We start from the raw sequence: 27,419 nt of genomic DNA, 5'->3' as shown, positions 1-27,419 counted from the left end.
CTGTTTTTACTTTTGAAAGGTTCCCATTAAAAGCCGATTCTGAGTGTTCGGCTTTCTATCAAATTATAATAATATGACAAGCTTTAACAACATGATAGTCTTCTGCTGATAAATATTTGTTCAAAGGCTGAAATGGACTTAGAATCGGCATTTAACGGGGACTTAATAGCCATCTGATGACAATGTTTCATTGAATTTCTGTGAAACAACCCGTCCTTTCCCGCCGTTTCGGCATTTAATGGGTTCAATGTCATTTTTGCAAAAGTGTTTTTTTTTTTTGGAATTTGCCAAGTTTATCCAATAAATAAATACAATGTTTACTTCTTTATGGCGATGAAAGGTTTCGATTTATTAAGTGTAATCAATGTGTAAAGATTTTCTAAACATGTTTAGTGCCAAATAATCGCAATTACAAAGATAAGGAATTGCAGAATAATGCTTACCTGAACCCCATTGTACGAGCTTGTTAAAGATTGCTTGCAAAACGAGGTATATTAAAGTTAAAATTTTAAACACAAACGTAATTAGCGCAATGATTTGTTTAAGCATTCTTCTCCAGTCGACAGGCATTTCTTTTGCTGACATTATCTGTACCCTGTCGTAAGAAAATGCATTGTTATCTTCAATTTTTACGTAACAAAAAGAATTGACAACTTAATATTTTGAAACGTAAAAATGATAATATTGTGGTGATTTTATTTGATTTTTGCATATCTTTAGTTTATAATATTATTGTAGAGCTTTTTTATCCTCGTCATCGAGGATTTGAGAAACGTCAAACACAAACGATTGAATTTTGTATATTATATTATCCGTCTGTTATTAAATCATGCCACAATTGTTTCGCTATTTAATTTTGCTGGATTTTGAAAAAAGAACGTGAATCAAGAATCGTTATCAGTTATCAGAAATAAGTACCTACCTACAATTTCAGAGCAACGACCGTAGCTTTTGCTCTTCTTGTTTCGTTTTTTTCGTTCTTGTTTGTTCTTTCCGTAATAATGATTTAACGTTTTTACAATACTAGCTGATGTGTACCAGATGTTGCTCGGAGACTTTTCTCTACCTTTTATAAATATCATATGCATGTATTATATACCTACATAAACCTTCCGGAATAAATTTTCTAAATGGTAGTGAAAATCCGTTGCGCAGTTTAGAAGAACTAAGCGCACAGACAGACGCGGATAGCGACTTTGTTTATACTATTTGTAGATTATTCGAAACAATGGCTAGATGTAGAATGCGTAGTCACGTTGTTAAATAACGGATTTTCATAATGATATATAGTATAACCAGGTACTTAACTACCACTTTGTGTTATATAATCTCACAACATTGTGTGTTGTTCGTCTCAATGTTTGTACTTAAATATTGACTGTATGTTTGTTATTAATTACAGATAATAATAATCTAAAATAAGTCCACAAAACCCAAAAACTAAGTAAAGCGAATAGGATCATTGCAATATTGAGATAAATATGGATTGAATCGTAAGTAGGTAATATCAGTATACCTACTTACTCAATAAGCGTATGGTACAGAGATGTATCTGTTCATTACACTCTCAGCGAGTGATAAAGCGAGAGTACTAAATGCAGTGTGTGCCCTGCATGCAGTATACTGTACATTGTATTTGTACAGTGGTACACGCAGCTAGAGACTAGAAACAATGCGACCAGCCACTGCGGAGCTCAGAAATAATCTTGAAACAGGGCCAAACGATTGAACATCGAATCAGCCTAGACAGAAGGCGGGTTAAAATATCCAGCTGCGAGCTCCGAAACCATCGGACATTGTCAGATCAAATCAAGCATAAAGGTCTGCGTACACGCAAACCTCAAACATGCGTTGTAATTACCAATTTATTCATAATACCGGACACATTCAACCGTTATAAGCCTTCATAATGGACGCAAACAAATGACGTTACAATATGTATAGACGCGCTGTAAAAATTTCAAAGTGGCAAGCAAAAAGTATGTCAATTGGAGTACTTCCGATTTTCGTAGTTTTAGTTCTAAACTGTCACGCATCGTGTATACCTCTAAGTAAATAGCCTTGAAAAAATGCCAAAATGCGCTCAATGAGAAAATTTTTAAATTACTCGGCAAACACTAGTAAAAGCCAAGGAATAACATTTCATTTGTAAAAACACGGAAATTACTTAGAGGTCTGGGCGCACAAAGCCAAATGACGAACTGTTTAACTGTGTAAAATAGTCTATTCGCTGTGTTAAAACAACATACAAATCAGCAGAATTAAGAATTTACTGGTAACATAAGAGTATTTCTTACTTACCACATTTTATCTAAATTTTGTGAGACTATAGCAAGTCTATATATATTGTAACGTCATTGACGCAAACGGTTTTTGTTTCCATGGATACAAATCATCCGTAGTCCAAACGACATCACAGTGCATTTATGATGTTTGCGTTTAGAAAGACCTTTATAATAACTTGACACGGTTAACTTTGCAGGCGGCAAATGATTTGGTATTCAAGGACAACCTTTGAATTTAAAAACTATTTCAGTCAACGACAATCAATAATTTAATAAAAATTCTAAATAATATGCAAACACACATTACCTTTTCCGAAATTTTAAATTTTCATGGTTATAAGTGTCCGATTTATAAATATTTAAAAGCACTTACCTTTGCAATACGTAATTATTACACATATTTTAATGTACTTACTTGTAGGCCACATTATAAATGACAATTGTCACAAAAAACGTTTGCGAAGTTCAAAATTTATTATTGTTATACGATTCCCGAACAGCTCCACAATAAGAATGAAGAAAATAAATTTTATGTTCATTTATACTCGGCAACTGCAATGTTATTGAATTGATAACCGTGTCACCTATTGACGATAAAATTATAAAAAGAAGACGTTAAACTATCTAATTAGCTGTAAACAGTATAAAGGCTAGAAAAAAAGAATTTCGCAAAAGAAAATAAACTCATTACTTTGTACCGACTGCATGATGACCCGAAAAACACAACACATTTAGACAAAAACATAAATATAAAAACATAAATAAATAAATATAAATGTTTTAATCAAATACATATTACATGGATTCTCTTTTGCTACTTCCACCACAGTAAGCGGAAAATGTTGTGTTGTGATGGAGGACTTAGCGCCAGTCGAGGAATTTAACACACTAAACCTGGGACCCAAACGCGATGTTAACTAAGCCACCTACCGGTGTTTAACCCTTAAATGCATGATTTATTAATTTTTCTAGAAAAAAAAATATTTTGTAGATATTTACATGCATATGCAAGGAAATATAAAGAATTTTTTTTTTGTAATTTTTTAATGATATTTGATAAAAAAAAATTGTTGCAGATTTACAACAACATGTATTTAATAAAAAATAATATGAACAATTTACGTATGAAAAAAAAATAAAAAACCTAAAAAAAATTCTCAAAACTAATAAGTGTACCGGAAAAATACGAGTTATTACATATAAGTATTGTATTATTGTATCTACTTACCTAAGAAAATCAAAATAATAACAGCAAAACCAAACTGTAATTCTAACCTACAACAAATTTTTGAGAATCTTCACTTTGTTAAAGAAAAAGTGACATTTGACATTCGCGAAAGAAAAAAAAGGTGATGCCGCCACTCGATAAAATATATTACCGTGAACTTGATAATTCTAAAACGGCATGCATTAAGTATACACCAAAGAGTTAAAGGTGGTTTGAACGGTATGTTGGAGTTTTGCAACAGTATGCATTTAAGGGTTAACTCCGATTCTTGTCAATGCCCATAATGATCGCGTAAGATAAGATCACCGGAACACTGAGTGTCCATGATTGAATAATTTACACAGTTTATAAGAATTTCATAAAATATGAGTACAGAAACTTGTTTCAGATGTAAACATATGTGCGTGAATATTAATGTTAATTATTCGTAACATATATTTTTTTGATATTTTAGAAGTAGCCACGAGCAACTTGCTCAAGGGAATGCATACCGTCTCGCGAAAACACATCAAATCTATGGACGTGACCCGTAACGTCACCAGTCTCAAAAATCTTTTTTTTTCAACTGGCGATGTACTTTGTATGGGAGTCGTAATCGGTTCTAATGTGAATGTCGACCGAGGTTGCCAATGCATGAGTTCTAAAATACCTACAAGATATAAAGAGATATTCAAATTCCCCGCACTTTCCTTTAACTCCAAAATTCTATTGAATTAACCCTTTCATCCCCAGTAATAATTCAAATTAACATGAACTTTGTGATTTTACGTATTTTACTTTGTAATTGAACGTAGCGATTTAGAAAAGCCATGTTTTTGTTTTCTTATAGCTTGTAGTCTTTTCTGTGGCGTCTATTTTTTCCGCTCTGTTGAAATCCTTATTCCCAACAACGATAAATACTTTGGCATCTGCTGATTGTGAGTTTCATCGAATTTCTGCCGTCATCGATTACTTAATTTAAGGTGAGATATCAATAATTTCTACTCGAATTACAAATATTTTAACGCATTAAGATGTGTTCTATAATAATAACACCAGTTCAATTAACTGTTCACAGTCATTTGCCAGAATATTGTAAATGAATGTCAATGTTCATTCAAATTAACACTGGTAGTGACGGACATGTTGTCGAGTAGTATGGCGAATTTTTAAAGATTTATTATCCTAGATTATTTCTTTATTACTGAATGATTTTAGTTAAAATGTTATTTGTTTGTACCTTAGAGATTATCACTACATTGTAAATGTGCATTTTTGACATGAAACAGTTATTTGTATTACTTTTTTGTTATGTATATTTTACCTTACTATTTAAAAATACCCTCTGACGCCCAATGTTAATCCAAATTAACATATAGAATAATTTCAAAAAAAAAAATATTAAATACCAAAAATTTTCAAATAATTTTCTGAGGTATTTATTATCAAGCATTACATATTTTATATATGTGGAAACAATAATGCAGGTGTGAAAGTGTTAACATTTATTTTTTATTGGCTAGTAATTTTAGGATTTTCTCTTTCATTAGGGCTTTAAAAATACACATTTTTTTTAAATTTGCCGCGAAAAAAACGAAATGTATGTTCTCATAAATATTGTAAACATTATTTTTCAATATGGTTGGATAATCAAGAAGTGCACAGAAACCCGCACGAAACCCATGAAACAGGTAAAAAGAAACGAAAGAAAAATATATCGATTTAATTTACAATCCTCAAAACGCACCAAAAGTGTCTTAGCGTCTCTATGAAAATTATTATAGGCACATTTTATTCTTAATTGTATTCATTTTTACAGCGCCCTTGAGGTAATTTTTCACAAAAACGACGGTATACAAATTATTTTTTTATTACTGCTTGCATATACTTAGCACGATTGTTAGTTACAAAGAACTGGGAGAAAATCTTATTGCCTTAAAATCAATAAACTGATATATGGGGAATATTGCGTTATTTCTACAAAATATATCATGTATTAGGATTTGTATTAAAACTTATATGTTCGTGACACGATGACAGTCTAGGTATGTGGTATGTCGTATATAACTTCAAGAATATCACAAAATGATTGATATACGAATAAGTTAGGTAATAGTTAGGTTAGGTAATAAGTTACTTTAAAACTAATTATTAAATACGCTGTAATTTTCCCATATTACATATTAACCATTCTAATAAAATATTAGCTTTTGATAATTTTTACCGAAACTTTAAAGTTTTTATCGTTAGAGTATTCTCCAAATACAAAATCAATCACCATCGAAACAAAGATAAAATAACAAAAATAATTATTATCATTCACATACATTGTTGCATTTAGCGAACATTTAATAAAATAAAAATTGCACATTAGATAATTATTTTAATTCACCGGGAACAATACGAACTGCGTTAAAACGGATGGATATATTCATATATTCACAGTGGATGACATGTTCAGTACCAGTGAGTGGTTTATTTATGTTCAGTACTAAACGTGTTCCTTGTAGTTTACCGAATTATGCAGAGGGTTTCAAATAAGTTAACGATTTTTACTGTGGTGCGATTTTATTTGAATTCTTGCAATAATAAACCGAAATGTCATATAATAATCTGAAGCCATTTAAGGCAGTTACAAAAAGAAACGTGATATTTCATCGAGGATAGATACAAAGTATCTTCACCTCCGACAATGAGTATGCGAATTTTTTAATTGCAACAAATAAACGCATTAAAAGAATTTTAAATACTCAATTCATTCTAACGGCTACCTGTCCAAGAGCTTAATTCTACGAATATTGCCATTGGATTTTAAATCACTCGGGAAGTGCGGTTGCGATGTCATTACACCCGCAGCCATATACGAGTAGTTAGACAAAAAAACAATACAAAATTACATACATAATACACATTGTCGGCTTATACGGGAACCCATTATGCTGGCTGGGCAAATACTGGTTGAAAATCTATTCAACATCTGAAGCCAGTAAAAGCACCGCTATTCCGGAACTATTAACATTTTTGGCTGTATCATAGTAATCTAATTCCTTGGCAGTTTTTTTGTCGAATACGTAATTTACTATACGAGTCTCACGGCCGACTAACCTGAATTAATGTTGCTGTTACATCTTTAACTGTGCGCCTCTAATCTTCATAATACGAAACCTCTTCTGCACGAATCTCAATGCATTTTGAATTGACAATAATTTATAAAGTAAGAGCAATGAGTGGATGTCATTGATGTATTATGGTGGATGTCTATTGGCGTTTAGAGGCATATTATGAAAATATTCTGAACAATAACGGATCATTCAAAACACCCCCCTAAATACTAAACACTGGAAAAAATTAATGTTTTATCATAAAGAGAACTCTTCTTGGGGTACAATGCTTTTTGTATAAGGATATAAAAAGACAAATGAGAGAATGGATGTTTATTCAAAGAGTAGGCAAGGAAATGAATTGATCGAACTGAATGGCTGAATAGTTATGGGTTATGTTTCAAGGCAAACGAATAAAAGGGCTACCAATAAGTTCGTTTGAAGTTGGAGCAACTAGCTACGTATACATTGATATAACTCCATAAAAAATCCAACACAAATAGAGACGATGCTTTTCACAGTGGCTCGGGGGTTCAATATCATAAAAACCCGAGTTTAGTTACGTTCATTGAACATTTGGAAAATAATTAAACGTATATTATTTTATAGATTAAACAGTCATTTTAATTTAATGCCTAAGAGAATAGCACCCTTGTCGAATCATTAATTCATCCACCATAAAAGTCTGCTTTAGAACCATAAAGTTAATATTCTAGATTTTGTGACTGGTAAGAGTCACGTATAAAACTTTTGTTTAAGCTTCACTGGTCTCTCAACGGAACATTGCAGAAACGGTATCAAATTGAAAATACAACGGTTCACCGATCGGAGATTATTGACTTGGTCGTTTCAGCAGGAAATAAATTAGTTTGTTTCTTTAATTTATTATATTCAGCAAACATGATTAGCTGTTGAAAATATGTTTTAGTTTATTTAAAGGGCTCAGATGTATCCAGAAGGTAACAAGTAACTTATTTTATAACAGGGTGATAACGAAAACTCACTATTTTATGTAAGTGACTAAGCAAGTATTTCAATATACCTATGTGTAATTATTTTAGATACAACCTTAATAACGATCACGAACCATACTGAAAAATGTTTAGTTTATTTATAAGACACAATTAATTCAAACATATTCATGACAAATAGTGCGCTCTTCAGACGCATTGAAATGTTTTCCGAGTAAATTTAAACGGAAAATTAATGACAACTTATCCCCATAAATCTGGCTGCAAGAAAACGTTTTCAAGTGTCGCTTACATTCTGCCACAGCATGCAAGGCATCTAATCTTTACAATTTCCAGTTACAGCTTCCTCAACCGTCAGGGCACACAAAGGATCATTCAAGATTCAAGTTTAGTCCACGTATAATTTATTCATTCAAGGATGTGCCACCGACAAGCAGTGTGCGAGGTTGCTCATATCTCTTAACGACTTTATTGTGAACTGCAACATAATGACTTACACGAGTTATATAATTAATCACAATAGCCAGAACATTTGATGCCTGAATGGTATGTGTTGTGGCGCTTAATACATGACAATAATTGATAAAACATTAATATTTCTAAAGTCCGTCTTTTGTCTTCCATAGCAGAAGGTATCGAAATCAAACATTGAATGGAGATACAAAAAGAAAAACCATAAAATTGTGAAGGATGCCCATGAAAAACAAAACAAAATACTAGGTACCATTCTGCTCGACACTATTTCAAAATGTAAATGAATAACATAAAAGACCTAAATGGTTTCCCGTATTAAGTGTTTAAAGCTATAATTCGGTATTACAAAATAATTCAAATACAATTATTTTATCTTTATTTTATAAGTGTTAGGTACTTACGTTGCCACCATATTTTCTTCTGTGATTTCTTAATTTTCTCTCCCTTTGTCTCCGATCTCTCTCTTTTAGATTTATGTTCTATTTTCTCCTTCAATTCATGTTTGTGCTTCAGCAGACAAATAGTAGCTTTGCCGCTCACCATTGTACCGATTATATTTTCAAATTAACTTCACGGGGTGGTGGGGTGGTTACACAGGGTGAAATGCAACGATCGGGCAAAAACACAATCGGGATTCCCTCTTCTCAAAAGTACAGCGATTGGAAGGTAGTAAAATTGTTGTCAAAACGAATAACAGATTGTTTACACTGAATTGAAATAAACCGAAATACGCACCTGGCGTATAATAACTCCATCGGTTGAGCGCTCATCCAGTCTGACGTAGTGCAAACAACCCGCAACCGGTGGAAATGTCTGTAGCTTGACCTAGTGCCGTCGCCAGTTATGAGAGCGACCTACAGATATTATCGAGTAGAGATTGCGTTTTGTATGCTGCACTACTTAAGAATTGCATCACAATCGACGGCCTTGACAAAGAATCAGAAAATCGATTTACCCTGCGACTCACATCGAGCGATATAAACAAACAGCACAATAGAGATAACAGAATTATTGTTTTGGCAAGATTTCAAAATGGTTTTAAATAGGTAAAAATGAATTATTACACTCGCAGCACAACACAATTGAGATCATACTTAACACTGCCACCACATGAAGTTCAAATATTATCATTTAATGAAACTATTTTATATCAAACAATGACAACGCGTATCAGGAGGGTTTCCGGTTCCGTGGAGTGCGGCTCGCTAGCCGGACGGCGGATGGAGAAAGAAGCCTCCGTCAAGAAGCGGGAAGCCGGAGGCTGCGGCGGCAGCGAGAAGCGCCCCACCCGGCCGCTGCACACTACACTCACTCATATACCCCACACTCCACACTTTACTATTCTACAATGCTTCAACACAACACAAACCGTGGTGCGCGAGCCATTACTAACGTGACCATTCATTTATTTTCCCCCAAAACAGAACACTTGTGGGGGGGGGGGGGTGGCTAAAAATGTTATCATATATATATATATATTTTATTAAAAAATTATACAAATAACGATGCACGTGTCGAATTGTGTGGAGTTTCTTTGTCTGAAGGACTGTCTGTATTTACGTGTGAAATTCTTGGCACATTTTTTTTAGCGCTGAACATGCAGTTGTATATACTCTGTCATTCAGTTCGCATGATCGAGATTTTAGTTTCTGAAGTGTTGGCATAATTTCATCCCGTGTTATTTGAGATCGCATTTCTGATAAGAGGTCATTTTAGCGTCCCGAAACTCTACCCCGGGACAACGGTTACTGAAAAACGGGACGGTCCCGTTCAAAACGGGACGTGTGGTCAGGTTAGCCGTGACCGAACTAATCAATGCCTCGATTTATGACTAAATTAGATTATTTGACGGCCTCCGTGGTCGAGGGATAAGGTTCTTAAATATCTTCAAAATTATTTGCGGTACGTTTAAGAGTGAAATATGCTCTCAGTATAATGCTGATGTAAGACCATCATTCAAAATTTAAACCTTGGCTTTTGAGTATTTGGTGACCAGATCTGAATAGCCAGGCACTTCCCCACCTTCCTCTTCCCGTCTCCTTCCCCTACCCACTGCCCTCAGCCTAACAACATACCCGACTCGGGTATGCCACGATCTCACTGGCTCTACACGGTTACGAGCAGTTGGGACTCTTATGGAGTATTCACATAAAAATTATGCTTCATGAATATATTTACAATGTTAATTATATTTGGAAATATCAATAATTAATGGCAAATGTGGCGTCATGTGTAAACGTTACATAGGGATACATTGTCAAATTGGAAAGACGCAAAACATACAAATTTGTGCAAATATTATGCAAAAAGAAAATATTATGTTAAGTTCTAGGGACATCTATGAAAATAAGGATTTAAACTCAGTTATCTAATAATGGTTACGAGATACGACATTGTGAAAGACGAGTTGTCAGAAGTAAAAATAATATCCTCATTTCTCTGAGGTCGATTTCTGGTTGAATAAGCATCAACAACGTTCCAAGAATGCCTTCAGCTCGCCACTGAAATTACTTCTGAAAGGTCTCTGATACGTTGGTATAGCAGCATTCACATCCAACACGTGTAACGTAATACCATCTGGTCATATTGTTACGTACCAAATTGCACAATTATAATACTTGCTACAATGTTACCTTGAATGACATTATGTTACAAATGTGACACGGGTTTCATTATGATTATAAAGTAATTATGAAAACAAATTACGTTTTCCAATACGTTAGATTAGAACAATGCAAGTTTACATAATAAAGTAGCAGCTGATAAACGTACACTGTGATTACTATCCTCGTGCAAGGAAGTTACCTTATATCGTTTAGGTATCGTTTCAAATAATATGTTTATTATTCATCATTCAATTTTTCTGTAGACCTTTTCCGTTATTTTAGTATATCTTCGTAGTGGTATAAGAACAGTTTTTCTATGAAAATGTTTAATCAAACAACAACATAACTATATATATATATATAATGAGATATGAACAGAAATAAATAAACTTATCCCATGAAAAAATATAACACGATATACAAAATTATAACACAATACGACGGCCTCCGTGGTAGAGGGGTAAGGTTCTCGACTAACAAGCCGCAGGTCGCGGGTTCGAGCCCCGGCGTAAGCAAGTTAAATTTATTTGATTAATTTGTGTTATTTCATAATTCTATCACGTTCCACGATACTATCAGTATCGCCCTGAATTGAAATGGCTTCGACCGTGTTTGGTGACCAGATCTGAATAGCCAGGTACTTCCCCGCGTTCCTCTTCCCCATCTCCTTCCCCTCTTCACTACATTCAGCCTCACAACGTTTTATGTTTTCCATCGGCCACGGACTACAAAAAAAATGTGGCCCTGCCACAATGTTTAGTGTTTGCAGAAAAGTGTCGCCGGAGACCAGCCTTAATACACACATTTGAAACTCTTCGTACGCAAAAAACGCATTGTGTGAGGGTTGAAGTATTGTTAGTCAAATGATTGGTCTTTAGGTATAAAAATATGATAAGTCTTCCAGGGTTAACCAATGCACAACATTGCACGATGTTCATGACCAACGATGTATTATAACGAATTGTGTAGTTCAGAATAAAGAAAACTCTTCGCGACTATTTAGAATTCAGTTTTCGGAAATGTTCCCAATGGATCAGATTTTCCGGAAGCATTCCGAATCAAAGTCAGAGAACAATAAACTGTACAGAATGTGAACCTGAGAGACTGAGCGTCGCGCGTTGGTGGCATGACCGCGAGCAGACTGCCATAGTACCACACTCAATACTGCCATAGGACGTCCCGTGTCATATCGTTGAACAGGGAACCCGGCCATTACCACACCAACCATTATTATTATTATTATTACGAGTACCGTGGGCCGGGGTCAACGGACTCCGGACCGATCGCCTTCATCATGATATTGTGTCCGCTGCTCGTGTTATAGATGGGTCACCGAAAGTTCAGGCCGAACTGAATATTTCAGTACCGCCAAGGCGAGAGACCACTTTGGGTTTAAACGTTTCAGCTTTGAATTTCTCGTAAACTAGAAAATTAATCCAGGTTTTGTAAACCTTCTTCAAACCGTTTTAGAGCTTCTTTCCCATTTCTTGCCAAACATTGCCCAAACTTCTGAATTGGTTGTGCAGACGCTGGCCTGGTATTCATGCAGGGGTTTTGATCGGGGAGGATACTGGAAATCGATATAGGCACCCTTCTAACAAGTGAAGTGAAGTAAAATGTTTAGAAAACATACTGATTGCATAAATCTTTCAAAACGTTACAAATACCGGCCTACATCCTGCAGAGTGAAGATTGCCCTAATGAGTCAACTTCGGATAGGAGAGGCCGACAAAAGAATATAAAGATATTGTGGGTTCCACTTTCCTAGGTCTAAGAAAAGGCAGAAAAGTTAGAATAGGCTCAAATTAATGACGCAAGTCAGAAATGAAATACCCCTTTATTAAAAAAGGATAAGCCAAAGTAACGGTTAAACTGAGATCATTCGAAGTCTTCCTATGTTCATAGCCAAAACTGAAATCGTAGCTTAGGCAGTGGTAGATGACTTCTAGAGTAGGATTAAAGCACCAACGTCTGACTGTAAAAGGGACGCTTAGGAACACTCTGCTAAAGACAGTAAGCCGGTCAGTAAGACAATATAAACTATCTTTCATGTATATAACTATTTTATTTGCGTTGTAAAGTAACGCACATTGCCTTTTCCACGCGAAGTGAAAATAGCCTTCCACTTTACCTCGTATTTTCATACTATTTGCAGAAAATTGACATTCCAAGCTCACAACTACTTCAAACCCGTGTAGTAGTCGGCAGTCGTTGAAAGGATATTTTATGACAGGTTTATTTGCTACACTCAAACACTCTTCAAATTATTATAATATTATATTCACGTTTCACCTTCTAACGAACATAATAATAATAATAAATCATCTTATTTATTTTTTAATTAAATAAAAATTTTAGTAAATTTTACAGGAAAAGAAAATACGTGGTTTTATAAACCACCTTACTAGGCTGAGCCTGTTCCGATGTAAGTATTATATATTTTAAAATACCCTGTGGAAATGGTACTACGACATCCCTAATCGAGGAATTTTGTTATCATGAATGGAATTAGAATGGGTACAAGAAAGTTGTGGAGTACCCGACCCGAGTATAGGTGTATAGTAGTAAAGAATTGAATAAAAACACAGCTAAAGGCATTTCAGGGAATGTTTAGCATTTCAGGCTGCTCCAAATGGCGATACTAAAAAGTCTCTTTAACTGTGTAGTCCGTGCAAATATGTAGGTTATATTGAAATTTATTAAAAATCACAAATATTTACTTTTGTAATCTTTATTTGCCGTCGCCAGTTATGAAAGTTGCGACCTCTGGGCCTAGAGTCTGAGATTTAACTGCCCTGCCAAATATAATTTTCTTTTTGTAATTTAAATTTGGTAAATGAATAAAGTTTATAAAAGTAGCATCTTATGGATCGCCTGTGCATGCGCCACAGTTACATTATTTATTTTAAATAATATTTAATAACTCAGTGCTCAGATAATATTGACGGCTAAAGTATCGAGATAAGTCATCTGAAACTAATGTATTCTTAAATACCTTAGCGCTTCAAGGAACACTGATACTAAACTTGATTAAATCTAACGAAGACTTCTTAAACTAAATTATATTGGTAAAATACTAATATTGATAACTAACTAGTAACTAATGATAATGTTATAACTTATAACTAATTATTTAGTACAAATAACTAATGCTTTTGTAACTAGCATGAAATTAGAATGGAAGTTTTTTTTAATAAAATGATGTTATTCATACGAATAACCTCATGTTGATTTGATTGATTAAACCGAGCTATTTTACTAACAATGTTTCACCACATTAGCATTCCTTTTAAATAATATCTTTCCGGAAAAGAATCTAATACAAAATATAAAATAGTTTTGAAGCATGCAAGGAGAAAAATGAGTATTGCTAATTTATTAAAAATCTCATTAAATTATTGGTGATCCCGTTAAAAACGAGAATGCAGGCGGCTTCCTGATAAACTTTTATTAAAATCGCAATAATATCGGAACACGTGTGCATGCACGTTTGTATTAGTAATACATAATGACAAAATGTTAGGATTTTCGTGAACACGTGTTCCGACACCGTTACAAAATTCATTGGTATTTTACTATTGGTGTATCAGGAAACCGTTATTCATTAGTTTTTAACCGAATAACGAATAATTTAAAAAGATTATAAATAAAATAGAAATATTTTTTATCAGTAGATTTTCTCCGTGTGGAATATTAAAAATATCTACATTATATATATTATATATCAAATTAAAATTTTGAATTAAATTTATGAAACTCTCAAATAGAAGCATTGAATTATATATGTATAGAGTCTACATTCCTTGCATAATCAGTGTGAAATATTGTTCCCGTGCTGGAAGTAGGAAGGGGGTGTGGCGGCTGTCGTTCTCGCCCGAATCTTTCCGAACCCGAACGAACAGAATGAACGAGTCGAAGGTGACTGACACGATTTTTTAACACAAGTCAATTTACACGACTACTAATTATGGTAAAACCCTACTTACCGATTAAAGGTTATACCGTTGCTTTCCCTATATTTTCTAGTACTTTCTAGACTTACAATATCTCAGCGTGCATGTCGGCATTTTGAAGTTATCGCTCGCGACCTGTGTCCGGCGAGCGCCTGTAACCGACTGATAATAATAATAATTGGATGCTTTGTATAGCGCCGTTTCTGTGCAAAATCACCTCAAGATACCCGATGTATCTCACATCGGACAATGATCCGATATGCGTGGCCCATACTTCGAACGCCAAAGCTGGCTCTATCTATACAGGGTGTATCGGCACGTACCCGACAAACTTTAACTAGCTATTCCTTGGCACATTTGGAGTAAAAAATGTTACGGGCACTTTGCTGTCTGGTAACATTTTTTTTTAATAAAAATTATTATTCATATTTTCACCACATGTCACCAATGTTTTATTCTTTGTCAAAGTTTGAAAACCCGTCTGGCAATATTTTGTTCGAGTTTCGTTGAATAATGTACGTACTTACCTACGTTGGTGCGCTTTTACAATCACAACGAAATGGCACGGCACCATTCGCCTCATTTTTAACTATTATTATTTAGTGTGTACGAAAGAGCGAGGACACTTTTTGACACACTTGCCAAAACAGCTGTTTAACACGAGAAACAATGCAAATGACAGTGACGGAGTGTGGATTTTTTTATTTATTTTTTGTTTTTAATGGAAAAAAAATGTTACCGGACAGCAAAGCGCCCATAACATTTTTTACTCCAAATGTGCCAAGGAATAGCTGGTTAAAGTTTGTCGGGTACTTGCCGATACACCCTGTATACCTCAATGGATAGAAGACTTGTTTCCGACTTGACTTTTTAAATTGTTAGTGGTATTACAGACAGCCCTGATTTATTAGCCATTATTATTAGGTATAGGTATTACCTTACATATACCAACTACAAATACTCTATTAAAACATAGAGAATATAATACGTCAATGATCAAAACTTCGTTTTAATTGTAACAATAATATCAATGCTGAGTCATTTACATACTCCCTTTTACCTAGAATGCGTGCAGTTAGCAATACTACTCAGAAATAGTAGATGTGTAAGGGTGCGTATAAACAGGACAAATTTTCAAAGACCCGAGCCACGAATTACAGGAAAGGAAGAAAGCCACCGGAAGTGGCGTTTCGCGCCGTTTGCGATTGCTCCGTGTGTTATATTTTATATATTTTTTTATGAATTTTAATAATGTAACACTTACTTCTTTAATAATTTTACACTAAATTATTATTATAAACAACACGTTTGTAAAAGCCCGGGCGGGCGTATAATATAAATATATAAATAAAAATGTGGAGTTTCATATATATTACTAGGCAGCATGATTTAATTACAATGAACGGTTTTATTTGTTAAATCTCAAATCATTAGCACAAAGAAAACCACCAGCCGCCAGATTTTATCGAATCTCATGAGAATCTAGCTGGGAGCTACTCGGATAGATTGACAATAAACTTTAAAAAAAAAAACATCTCGGCGAGAGGCTAGAAATACGAGAGGAGAGCGGGCATCATTAAACTAATCACCGAAGCTCAATAGAGTATCGGGGGCACCGTTATTTCTGACTCACGAAAGTGTATGGCTCCGGCTCTAGTAGGTATGTTAGGCAGGTACCGAGTAGAGAATCATAGGAGACTCGGTGTGAACTTGTGCCCACATCGCCTACCCCGTTCAAGTAAATTTGTTCCGTTACATTCGACAATCAACACTTCAGAACTGGTTGTTACTACACGTGGCTCGCAACCCTCGAATCCTAGCTAGAGTACACCTCTGGACATAGTGGCAGATAACCCAAGTTTCTAATAACGACACTCCGTAACGGTTACCAAGAGGAAAAAAACTGTGACTCTGCTAACTGTCAGATAATCGGTTCGAAACGTGGAGACTTTAACAGGCTTCCCAAACCAAAGCTCTAGGCGTGAATAATCTTGTCAATTGATAAAAATTGTAACTTTAAAAATAATTGATTTTACATATAGAAATTTCGAAAAAACTTTTTTTATTATTTTTACTTTACTATCATGTAGAATCACCTCCTGAAGTTAAAGCACTTTACCCCTGTACCTATATCGTTAAAAAAATAAGGTAAAACATGAGGTTTATCCTGTAGAAATGTTCACATTACTCGATGATACGTGTCTACGTCAACGTGTTAAAATGAAACGGGTTTCGATGACAATGAGTAGAAAATGTATTAGAATACATCATAAAAAAATTGCATTATAAAACCCAGTCAAATAACCTAACTTAATATTATTTTATTATTCTAGCCGAAGTTTCGGCGATGCCCGAGCTTTACGCAGTGTTTCAGTCAGATGGAGACAGTAATTTTTACTCTTATTTTTTGTCAAGAAGTATCAAAATCATGCGGAGTGAGAAAAATGGAAGGAAATAGTTTTTCGAAGTAACACGTAGACAGCGTCCTCTCGATTAGAAGGTCAAGTTTCATCACTCTAGAATAAAACTGTAGATTTGTAAAAAAATATCAAATCAACGTCGCTCGCCCGCCGGTCACAGACACTATTCTTTATATAAATAGATAGATCGATTTATTTAATCGCAGAACCTCAACTAGTACATACATGGTTGCCGGTGAAGTTTGACAATTCTGCGCAAGCGCAACGTACTTTAATTTAGCATAACAACTGCATATGTGAATATAAAGTAGTCGAAAACTGTTGTGAGTCCGATTAGAATCCCAGTGTCCACCCCACCGAGCTGAGACTCGAGCCCTATCAGTCCGATTACAATACGAGCATCCACCCCACCGAGCTGAGACTCGAGCCCTATCAGTCCGATTACAATACGAGCATCCACCCCACCGAGCTGAGACTCGAGCCCTATCAGTCCGATTACAATACGAGCATCCACCCCACCGAGCTGAGACTCGAGCCCTATCAGTCCGATTACAATACGAGCATCCACCCCACCGAGCTGAGACTCGAGCCCTATCAGTCCGATTATAATACGAGCATCCACCCCACCGAGCTGAGACTCGAGCCCTATCAGTCCGATTACAATACGAGCATCCACCCCACCGAGCTGAGACTCGAGCCCTATCAGTCCGGTTACAATACGAGCATCCACCCCACCGAGCTGAGACTCGAGCCCTATCAGTCCGATTACAATACGAGCATCCACCCCACCGAGCTGAGACTCGAGCCCTATCAGTCCGGTTACAATACGAGCATCCACCCCACCGAGCTGAGACTCGAGCCCTATCAGTCCGATTACAATACGAGCATCCAACCCACCGAGCTAAGCGAAAACGCACACAATAATAAAATTGCAGTTGTTCAAAATCGTATTTTTTAAATGCAATTGCATGCATGCAACATTTTTTATTGCTGTACCTTGCACGCATGTACAAAAGCCTAATATATTATGCGGAACCAGTTCGAGCGTGTACACAGCCTTCAACGTCAATCCACCCCTTGCGAAACTTTTATAAAACATTTTAACTAAAAAGGGTAGAATTATTAAAACAAAAAGCTTATAAATCAATAACATCACGGCCAGGTGTTAGGAGGGTTGAAAATAATATCACGCAAAAATAGAAGTTGTTGACATTTTACACACATGATTTTCAAGCGACACCTTTACCGATATAACATGTCATAGTTACTTTGTTGTTGAAAATATCGACGGTAAGCTTTACTGCATAAGAAAATATCGTAAAAATTATACATATTAAATTGAAAATCATATTTTAAAAGAGGAAAAACTTAAGTAATAAAAATCAGAATTTCTGTAACAAATCTAAGTGATTCATACTATAAACTCAAGCGCAAAGGCGACAGCAAAATCGTTTTTACGAAATACTTACATATATATTGATATAATATTATGATTGACCTTTGTTTGATAACATATTCGAACACAGTACGTGACCTGTATCTATTGTTTTCCAATCAAAACACCACTCGACATGCATAATTTTCCCTCCTCCATTTCAATTCAGTTGCTTATTTAAAGAAACATTTTGTTTACGTGTGGAATCATGTGCTCTCTTTTCGCTCAAGGAATAGGAAAACCCCGATATCCCGACCCACCACTTATCATTCACGTATTCCCACATAGTGTTGCTGTAAGCAACAATCCTCAGTCTTAGGTACCTCATACAAGGTAAATTAAAGGGCTTTTTGCTGTTTTAAACGAACACTTTGGTGCACCGCTACCACCCCCCTTAATTAAATTACTTCCCATAGAACATCCTTTGCCCCATGAAGAAAACCGATTTTTTTATTATTATTAGTACTTTAACTTTTTAAAGTATGCTGAAAAATCTTAGTACCTACCTAGCATCGCAATATTTATTTCATATTCCTAATTTCAATTTGGGTTGATCGGAAGAAATTTAATTTGTAAGAATGTAGTCAGTTGTTTCACAGAATTTGAGTTTCAAAGTAAATATTTAAATTCTGAGGAAGTTCTTTTATTATTAGGTTATGGGCCGGTTGTTTCTCAGGACAGAATTAGAACTTTCACAGAACTTAAAAATTAACTTTGAAATTTGATAAATTGTTCGAATTCTGTGAAACAACTCTAATTAAATAATATACCTCTCCTTTCTTACCTATAAATATACTGTAACTCTGTTATTGATTTATATATGTTTTATATAACCCTGATGAAAGTTCAGGGTGATCCGAAATCAGTTGGTTTGGATATTAAAAATATTTTAAATAAAGATTATTAAAACAAAGTTATTTTATTATAATTATGAATATTTACAGTGTTTGCTACGTGTGATTTTTTTTTCAAATGTAATTAAAAATAATATACCTAAATAAAAAATAATATACCTAAATCAAAAATAATATACCTATATTAAAAACTAATCGAGAATAAAATAGAATATTAGCTGATGTGTAGACTGGCAGTCAGACGGTCGAGGTCGATATACTCGGAGCGGGTAACCGTCTTAGTCCATTCTTAAATATGTACATCTATTTTGAATTTCGATTTTCTTTTCTCGGTTGAATGAATGAAGTGATCGAGCTGAAATACGATAGATAGACTGACTGTCAATGACAATGCATTCTATCAACATTTTGTGGCACTCACGCACACATGTATTTTTTTGAAATCGGATGACATTATTTTTTTTATTTAATTATATAAGTACATTTTTGTTTATTTGTTACAATATATGATCAAATATTTCAAGACTCCTCTTCCATAGAAGCATTAGCTTGTGGCTGGAAGAGGAGTGTACATTGTTTTATTACAATAAGTAAGTAATTAAAAATAAAATGATTTTAAACTTATTTGAAGTGAGTTATTATTAAGATATTATATTTAGTAAATAAAAAATTACAGCAGTTAATATATTAAAAAATCGCTATTGCTCAATTAGAATTTGGCTTAGACGTTAGCTTTGTTGACTCCGGTCACTGGGGAGAAAGATTCAATCCTCAGTCAAACCGAAAAAAAAAGTATTTTTAATTTTATTAATAAATATATTTGTGTTTTAGCAAAAAAACTTTATAGACACCGTGTCCTTATAGTCGCGTAATTGCGTGAAATCACTCGATTGTTTTTTACTAATAATTTTCCGATGTACAACGCCAAAAATGAAAAGTATGTTCCGTAAGTGTTAAGGTGTTAAGTTTTTTGTTTTTTATTCACTGTTTTTACAGTGAGAGAATTTAAACATTTGGGAAGCGGGTGGCTGAGCTTATTTTTGGTCGTCCACCTCTAACCACCACCGTGGAAATCGTGCATACAATACATCTGACCTAGAATTTAACTCGGACAATAGTTGACAATGAAACGCGGAGTCAACGAACTCGGGCCAGTGCCAGTGTTGCGAAACCTTTTAATGTGCGCCATGTAAATCACTGCCTCCGCTCTGCTGTGCTCTGCACTACATCCGCGGTTACTCGGTACTCGGTACTTGCTGCGTACCAAAAGGCATACGTGACACTTTTAGTGTAACGTGTACAAAACGATTTCGTATTTTATTTGAAAACAAAGGTTTTCCGAAAATTTCATACAATTATTTTTATTATGACTTTTACGAGACTTTCTTCGGGTAAACTGTGAAGAGATCCAGAGCAATATACTACCTATCTGATATAAAACGTATGCTTCTAATTTTCTCTAATATTGATTTACTAAAAAAAAAAATTCTGTAATCACAAGATTTTGAAGTAGGTACTTAAATACCAACCTACTTATTTATAAACTACATATTTCACATATATTTTTTAAAATTTATTTCAAAAAAGGAATTATACAATTTGTCCAAAGAAACGTCACTAGCTCACTTTCTTCAGGCAGATAGGTACCATAGTATTGTCAAATGCGAATAAGAAAGTCCAAATAAACACGACCATTTCACATTTGAAATAATAATCTTTACTGAACAATCAAAACGGTCATCACCTTGAAACGGAAACGGAATGTACAAACAAATATATAGACAGTCGAAATGCAAAACAGTCAATTGAAAATAGGCAATTTTTTCCTAATGTCTATTTCATAAGTGGATTACATCCAACTTGTAGCTTGGTGCCCCTCATCATTTGGGAACGAAATTGAAATTTTTTTCTTCGTGTTTAAACACAATTGTCGACGAAGAACATCTTCATTCATTTATTAACCACCCTATTTTTGTCCAAAGTATTTTGACATCGCGTTTGTACATCAAAAAAGTCTATGTACAAACGTATGAAGATTTCTTGAGTATTTGCCATTCATCCAATAATAGTAAGAATTCACTTTACGTCACATTTACCGAGGTTGATTTTAATGAGAAATGCCTAAATTATATGTATAACAGCATAATTCTGCTCTTTTGTGATTTATTAACAATCTCAATATGTCTGGTCTAAGTGTAAATAGTAGGATAATCCAGTCTGTCGCCTAACTAGAATAGGAACACTTTTAGACCTAACATTGTTAGCAAATTATATGTATGACTATTAAATTAATCACAGCAAACAAATGTTACTTTTTCAACATGTTTATTGATTATTTATAGGTAAATGAAAACTTTAATCGAATTTTTATGTAAAAAATACTTGCAGGTTGTTTTTTCATTTTCTTCGACAATCCAACTCGAAATGTTGATACGCTTCGTTATGCCAGCTTCTCATAATCTGTGAGACCTTGGGACGGTTTCGTATCGTTGCACAATACTTTTAAATTAATGTCAATGCAATTAAAAAGAAGTTAAAATCAAGAAATAAGATATAAGAATAAAATAGTTGTAACTGAACAATATATATATATTGCTCATATTTTAAATCTACACACAACATATTTTTTTGAACATGAAGAACATGCACAAAATACAATAACATCTTTTCAGAAGCTGATATCTTCCATTTGTTGTGTGCCAAATCAAGAAGTTATTTCAGTAATTTTTATAATGTTGTTTTTCTTCATTTTATTTTGTTTATATTTTGTCATAATATTGTGAACATTAATAACAGTTTTATTTTACCTAATCTCTAAATAGTATAAAATAAAGTCGCTATCCGCGTTTGTTTGTTTTTGCGCTTAGTTTTTCTAAACTACGCAACGGATTTTGAAAGGATTTTCACTATCATCACATATATATATATACTATCTTTATAGAAAGTAGAGAAAAGTCGATGTTTTGTAATCAAGTCGTAAAAAAATTTCTTTACGAGATACATCAAAATAATGTACTACGGAATTGTATATCTTAAGAACACCTACAGAAAAGACAATTATGCTGTATGTGTATCTCCTAAGGTTAACCCACAGCAACGCCGGGTACGGGTCAGTTAGTATACTATATTTTTAATATATTTTTTGACGATTTATTTTTCTTTCGATTCCACTACCAAAATTATGTTTTTCTTATAATTTACTTATTAACGCCCTGGCTAGAAATTTCTAAATTTCAGTTATGAACCGCACGAGTTAAAGTCTGTCAATGGTTAGTGAGAAATGTTCGAGATTACACGAATAACGCGTCATAATTCAAACTTTACATTCTTCAGAGAGATATTTTAAAATTCTTTCAAAGTCCAAAGACAGGTTTAGTAACAGGTAACAGGTCCCAAAGTCGTGCCATTAAATGGTCTTATAACCTGTTGTTATTGTTCGAATCTAATTTAGCCACATTATTTATACTTGTCTAGATACTAATCTATACCTAATCATAATCAGTCCTAGCTTTTATTAAATACTTATAAGATAGGGTCTATTTTTAAATGTTTCCGGTCATGTTAATGTTATTTTTTTACAATTGAAGGCCGGATGGCACTGTACACCGGAAAAAATCTGATGATTTCTCGTAATCAAGCGATTTTGGACACAAATGTTGACACTGGTAAATAAATCAATGAAAAAATAGTGATGAGAAATGGGAAAGATAACAAGTAAAAAAATCAATTATCTAAATACATTTTTGGTTCCCGTTTTTCGCTAGGGACACTAATTTTATTGGGTTCTAACAAGTTATAAGTATTGTTTCTCTCCCTTTCTTTCTGACTTCCGGGTTATTCAAGAGTGAGCAATGAGAATAGGTATGTCGATTCATGTCGCAGCCCAAAAATATTGGTAACCGGGCAAATCGGGACAGAGGCAATTCAACATACTTTTGAAAAGTAATGAAAAGTGACTAGGTTAAATACTCGTAGATTACGTTAGGTTGGGTTTATATGACAGTTTTTTCATTCATTTTAATGACTTTATATCACTTGTGTGTGTGCTTAATCGCCACTGTCCTGAATTGTCATGAAACCAAAATATTATATTGTCATTGATTTTGAAGGCTGCAAGTCTGGGTATTGTGACGTAATTTTTTATTAAAGTAGACATTAAAATGGCATCACAGCAGTCGCAAGTAACACCGATACATAAATAAACGATAAATGCGACATAAATCCCTTTTGAATTCTTCGAAATCCAATCACCCTCCAGCAGTACCTGACAGCAAATTGATTAAAACACGAGTAAAATGATTTCATAAAATTATTTCAGATTTGAAATGGCGCACGTTTCGACATAATTAATAACGCCCGCCGTCTTCAAGACTGAAAACATGACACCATATTTTACAACAATACGACAGATTCAGCCTGAAGTCAAAGCTTCGACCTTAAGGTCTGAAAGAGAGCGGATAACCAATCAACCGCGACAGGAATTAAATTGTAAAGTTGTCCGAAAACGAACAAGTTTTTACGGCAATGTCTTGCCGTCAAAATTTCCGTATTGCCGGGCAATATAGCCCAACATTGTCATATTTTCCTTTTCTGATCCGACGTATTTCCCAGTCTCACCAATGAGTTCGAAAGGCTACCGATATTCGGACAATATTGCCGTGCTAAATCTATCTCGCTCTATTCCATAAATGTGTTCGCCACGTCTCCGTGATAACTCAACACAGTGACAATTCAACACACTTTTGAAAAGTGATATAAAGTCATATGAAACGATGAAATTTTTTTTTAATCTAATCTAATCTAATCTAATCTAATCTAATCTAACCTAACCTAGCCTACTTAACCCAGTTAATAAAGTTTTTGTTTCATCACTTTCCATGAATTTATATAACTTTTTAAAGATGTGATGAATTATCATTGTGATGATTTATCCGGTCACCGTTCGCCATCTATCTGCTACCAAAACTGTCATAATTTCAAACTTTGGTGGAGTTAACGCAAGGAGATCGTGTTTTTATACATTTGGACTAAACTCTAGCGGTGCATGTCAATATTGCCGGCCACTACATTGCGCGGCAAGAAGACAACTTCTCGGCAATAGGCAATAACAGGCAATTTATCTCGCTTGTTTACGGGCCCTTTAGATTTTTTTTTAATTTAATGGCTTGTCACGATTATTCATTTAACTGATGAGGTTATTGCAATAATATGAAAGATTGAATATCTACTTTCTAGACGAGAATTCATGCTGGTATTCATTTTGTTCAATCAAAACCCTTTGCTTTTTTTCTGTCTGCACACTTAAGTATTTGATTAAGCATACATTATAAAATCTACTGAGATTTTGAAAGCACGTTTATAGTGTTTGGCGTACATAATAATAATTTATATCAAAGGGCCTCCCGTTTCGTTATTTTAGAATGAAGGGCACCGGCCTAGGTCCAGGAGAATGTATATCTGCAGGGAAGTCCATATGTACTCTCTTTACAGAGAAAGGCTGACCATAGCATACTATAAAAAATAACCAAAATACAAAGCTTTTATTACATTCTTGCACGTATTTTAAAAAGAAATTTTTGACAGAGAACCTTCGTACGCAGGAACTGGAGTCGACAACTTTACCAACCTCACCAAATGCCTATCGGGTATGACCAACATTTATTTCGTATATACTGATGCCATGTCATCCAATTTCCGAAAAAAGTTGACAGAATGCTTTGTCATCGATAACGAGTCTATATGTCGAGTTTAATCTAATGAATTTCAGTTCGATCGTATGTCAGCAAGTGAGTTAATTTCCGCTTCCAATATTTGCATTCATTGATTCATTCTTTCCCGAAAATAAAAGTTAAATTCAAATAGAGGTATTTAAAAATGAAAATATGACAGCAAATTTAATATACAGACATGAAAAGACAAAGAAAAGAGATATACTTAATAGACACAATAATGCATAATAATCGTATAGATACATTTCTCTCTAAACGCCAGAATGAAGTAAGTTGCTCTAGGTCTAGGCAAGATAAATATATTATTATATCGTGCAGTTAAGTCAGTACTTTCTTGTGGAGAAAGGCAGTCCACCATAGTATATATGTATTACATAGGTACATGAAAATACGACAGAGAGTTCCATGTACCCCGGTCCCATATCTCGTTAGCCTCCAGCTGACGGAAGAGATCTTTGGGTGAGGTGAAATGAGGTCACTCCAGACCCTGTTGCTTGTTGGAACTGGTTTACCGTTAGCACAGGGCAATAGCTTATTCTTTTACCTGTATCACAAGTGGCAGGCCTTAATGTTCACTATTTAAACAACAGTTGTGCTCTATCGAACCTCGGAAAGGTAATGGTAATGGAGGTACCCGCAGAATCGTATCCTGGAATTACAAACTAACATTCAATGCACCCAACGTAGAAGGTTTCGAAAGTTCATAATGCACTCTAAACAGTTTGGATAATGGAACAGTCTGTATGATGGAATTTTCATAAAAGATTATTATATTGCATTATACTCAATCTAGCGGATTGTTAAGATTAATGATTATTATGTGAACAACTCAGAACACAATGTTATATTTTAATAAGTGTTTAAGTATCTAATGACTTATACAAATACGGTGCATTGCGATGAGCATAATAATTTATAACTCCTACACGTGAGCAGCCTCCCATGGTCACGGGCACCTTGCCACTATATGGCGTGTGTTTAACAAATTGGTAATTTCACACGTCACTCTTGGATTGTATGCATCAAGCACATGGTTTCATGTTAATTAATTGACTGCAAATTGGAATACTACACTAACTAACAAAGCAGATGGTTAGCCCAACAAATGCAAGAAGCATGAATCATGCCATATTATTATTCCGTACTGTTATAGCTTATAACACGTATATATCCATTTATAGTGGGAAGTGTCCTAGAAAACTGAACTCTATGAATGTATTCGTAGATGACTAACTTGCATGCACAAACATGGACATTATTACCATCATGACATGTTTAACCTGGAAAATAGGTCAAGCATACAGCGAGGTCTTTTAAATTAAAATATTAATAGCCCAGACGCGTGAAAGACACGGAATATTATAATATAATTGTAGGATTTGTGAAGCTCAAAATATTTATAAAAAATATTTGTAACGGGATCAAAGTCTTTCAAAAGGAGAAATATGTATCGGATGCTAGTAAACTTGAAAAATTACGACGTCTATTCAATGACATTATAAAAATTTAGGCCACGTTACATTCGTACGAATCGAACAAAAAATGTGGAATTGTTTATGAAATAGATAGCCATTCAAAGAATATGAACGGTCCACTAAAGTATGTACACTGGACCGAGTTCGTGCGTTGTCTCAGTGACGTATCTTCACTCTATCCATTTATATCTGCCAAGCATTTGAAAAAAAAAACCAATACCCATTTAGAAATTCATTAAATAATTTTGGTACCTAATTTATCACTTTTCTGATATGTAAAATAGTTCCAATTTGAAAAATAAAAGTTCCTTGTACATGAATAATGTAACATTTGGAATATTTAACTTTACTTAACAACTTACCCATGCACTAAGAGAATGCATTTTTATTCATAACAATACAAAGAAGAAACCCCAATAAATTGGTCATATTCGAGGACCGAAAAATACAGGATCTGGCAAAAGTAATCACCCGATGTTCTTTTGCTGTAATTTATTTTTTTATGATAAACTTTGGTACTGCTTGTGAAAATTGTTTGTAAACCGATTCATGTCTTGTCGATTTGTATTCTGCGTTTGTTTACTTCACAAATGTCAAAACCGAATTGACATTTGGCGCCATTTGCAAAAGTTATAGCGTTTTCCAATACGGTGATTACTTTTGCCCCACCTGTACAATCCAGGGGAAGATTGATGGAAGCTGTAGCAATGGAAATCATGCACGTCGTGGTTTCGAAATCTAAGAAACTGATGTAGTACCGCAGTTTGTTACGGTCAGAGTTACTTGCAGAGTGAAGATTGCCCTGATGATAGCCAACCTCCGATACGAGAGAGAACAGAAGAAGAAACCGTAAGGTTGGAAGTGCCACGCGTGCGTTGGTCGCGTCCGTTGGTCCCCTATGGTAATATG

General features: G+C 34.5%; 1 protein-coding gene across 7 annotated transcripts in view; it reads right to left on the bottom strand.

The window, feature by feature from the left end:
- The window catches only part of LOC149426413 (long-chain-fatty-acid--CoA ligase 5), a 112,410-nt gene that overhangs the window by 58,956 nt on the left and 26,035 nt on the right, over positions 1–27,419 (bottom strand). Inside the window, exon 1 of one of the 7 annotated variants that reach the window (XM_089651315.1) lies at positions 8,440–9,339. The exons of 5 other annotated variants lie outside the window; for them this stretch is intronic. In XM_089651315.1, the coding sequence (XP_089507441.1) occupies positions 8,440–8,581 (142 nt within the window). In that variant the 5' untranslated portion in view covers positions 8,582–9,339. Of the gene's footprint in view, positions 1–2,700; positions 2,826–8,439; positions 9,340–27,419 lie in introns of those variants that run through there. One more of the 7 variants, XM_089651370.1, reaches the window with a different exon arrangement.

This window comes from Hesperophylax consimilis, chromosome 1 (assembly GCF_061612785.1).
Source record: "Hesperophylax consimilis isolate HC1 chromosome 1, BYU_Hcon_1.0, whole genome shotgun sequence".
Taxonomy (NCBI): Eukaryota; Metazoa; Arthropoda; class Insecta; order Trichoptera; family Limnephilidae; genus Hesperophylax; species Hesperophylax consimilis.
The sequence above is the reverse complement of the archived record's forward strand: the minus strand, read 5'-3'. Positions and strand labels throughout refer to the sequence as shown.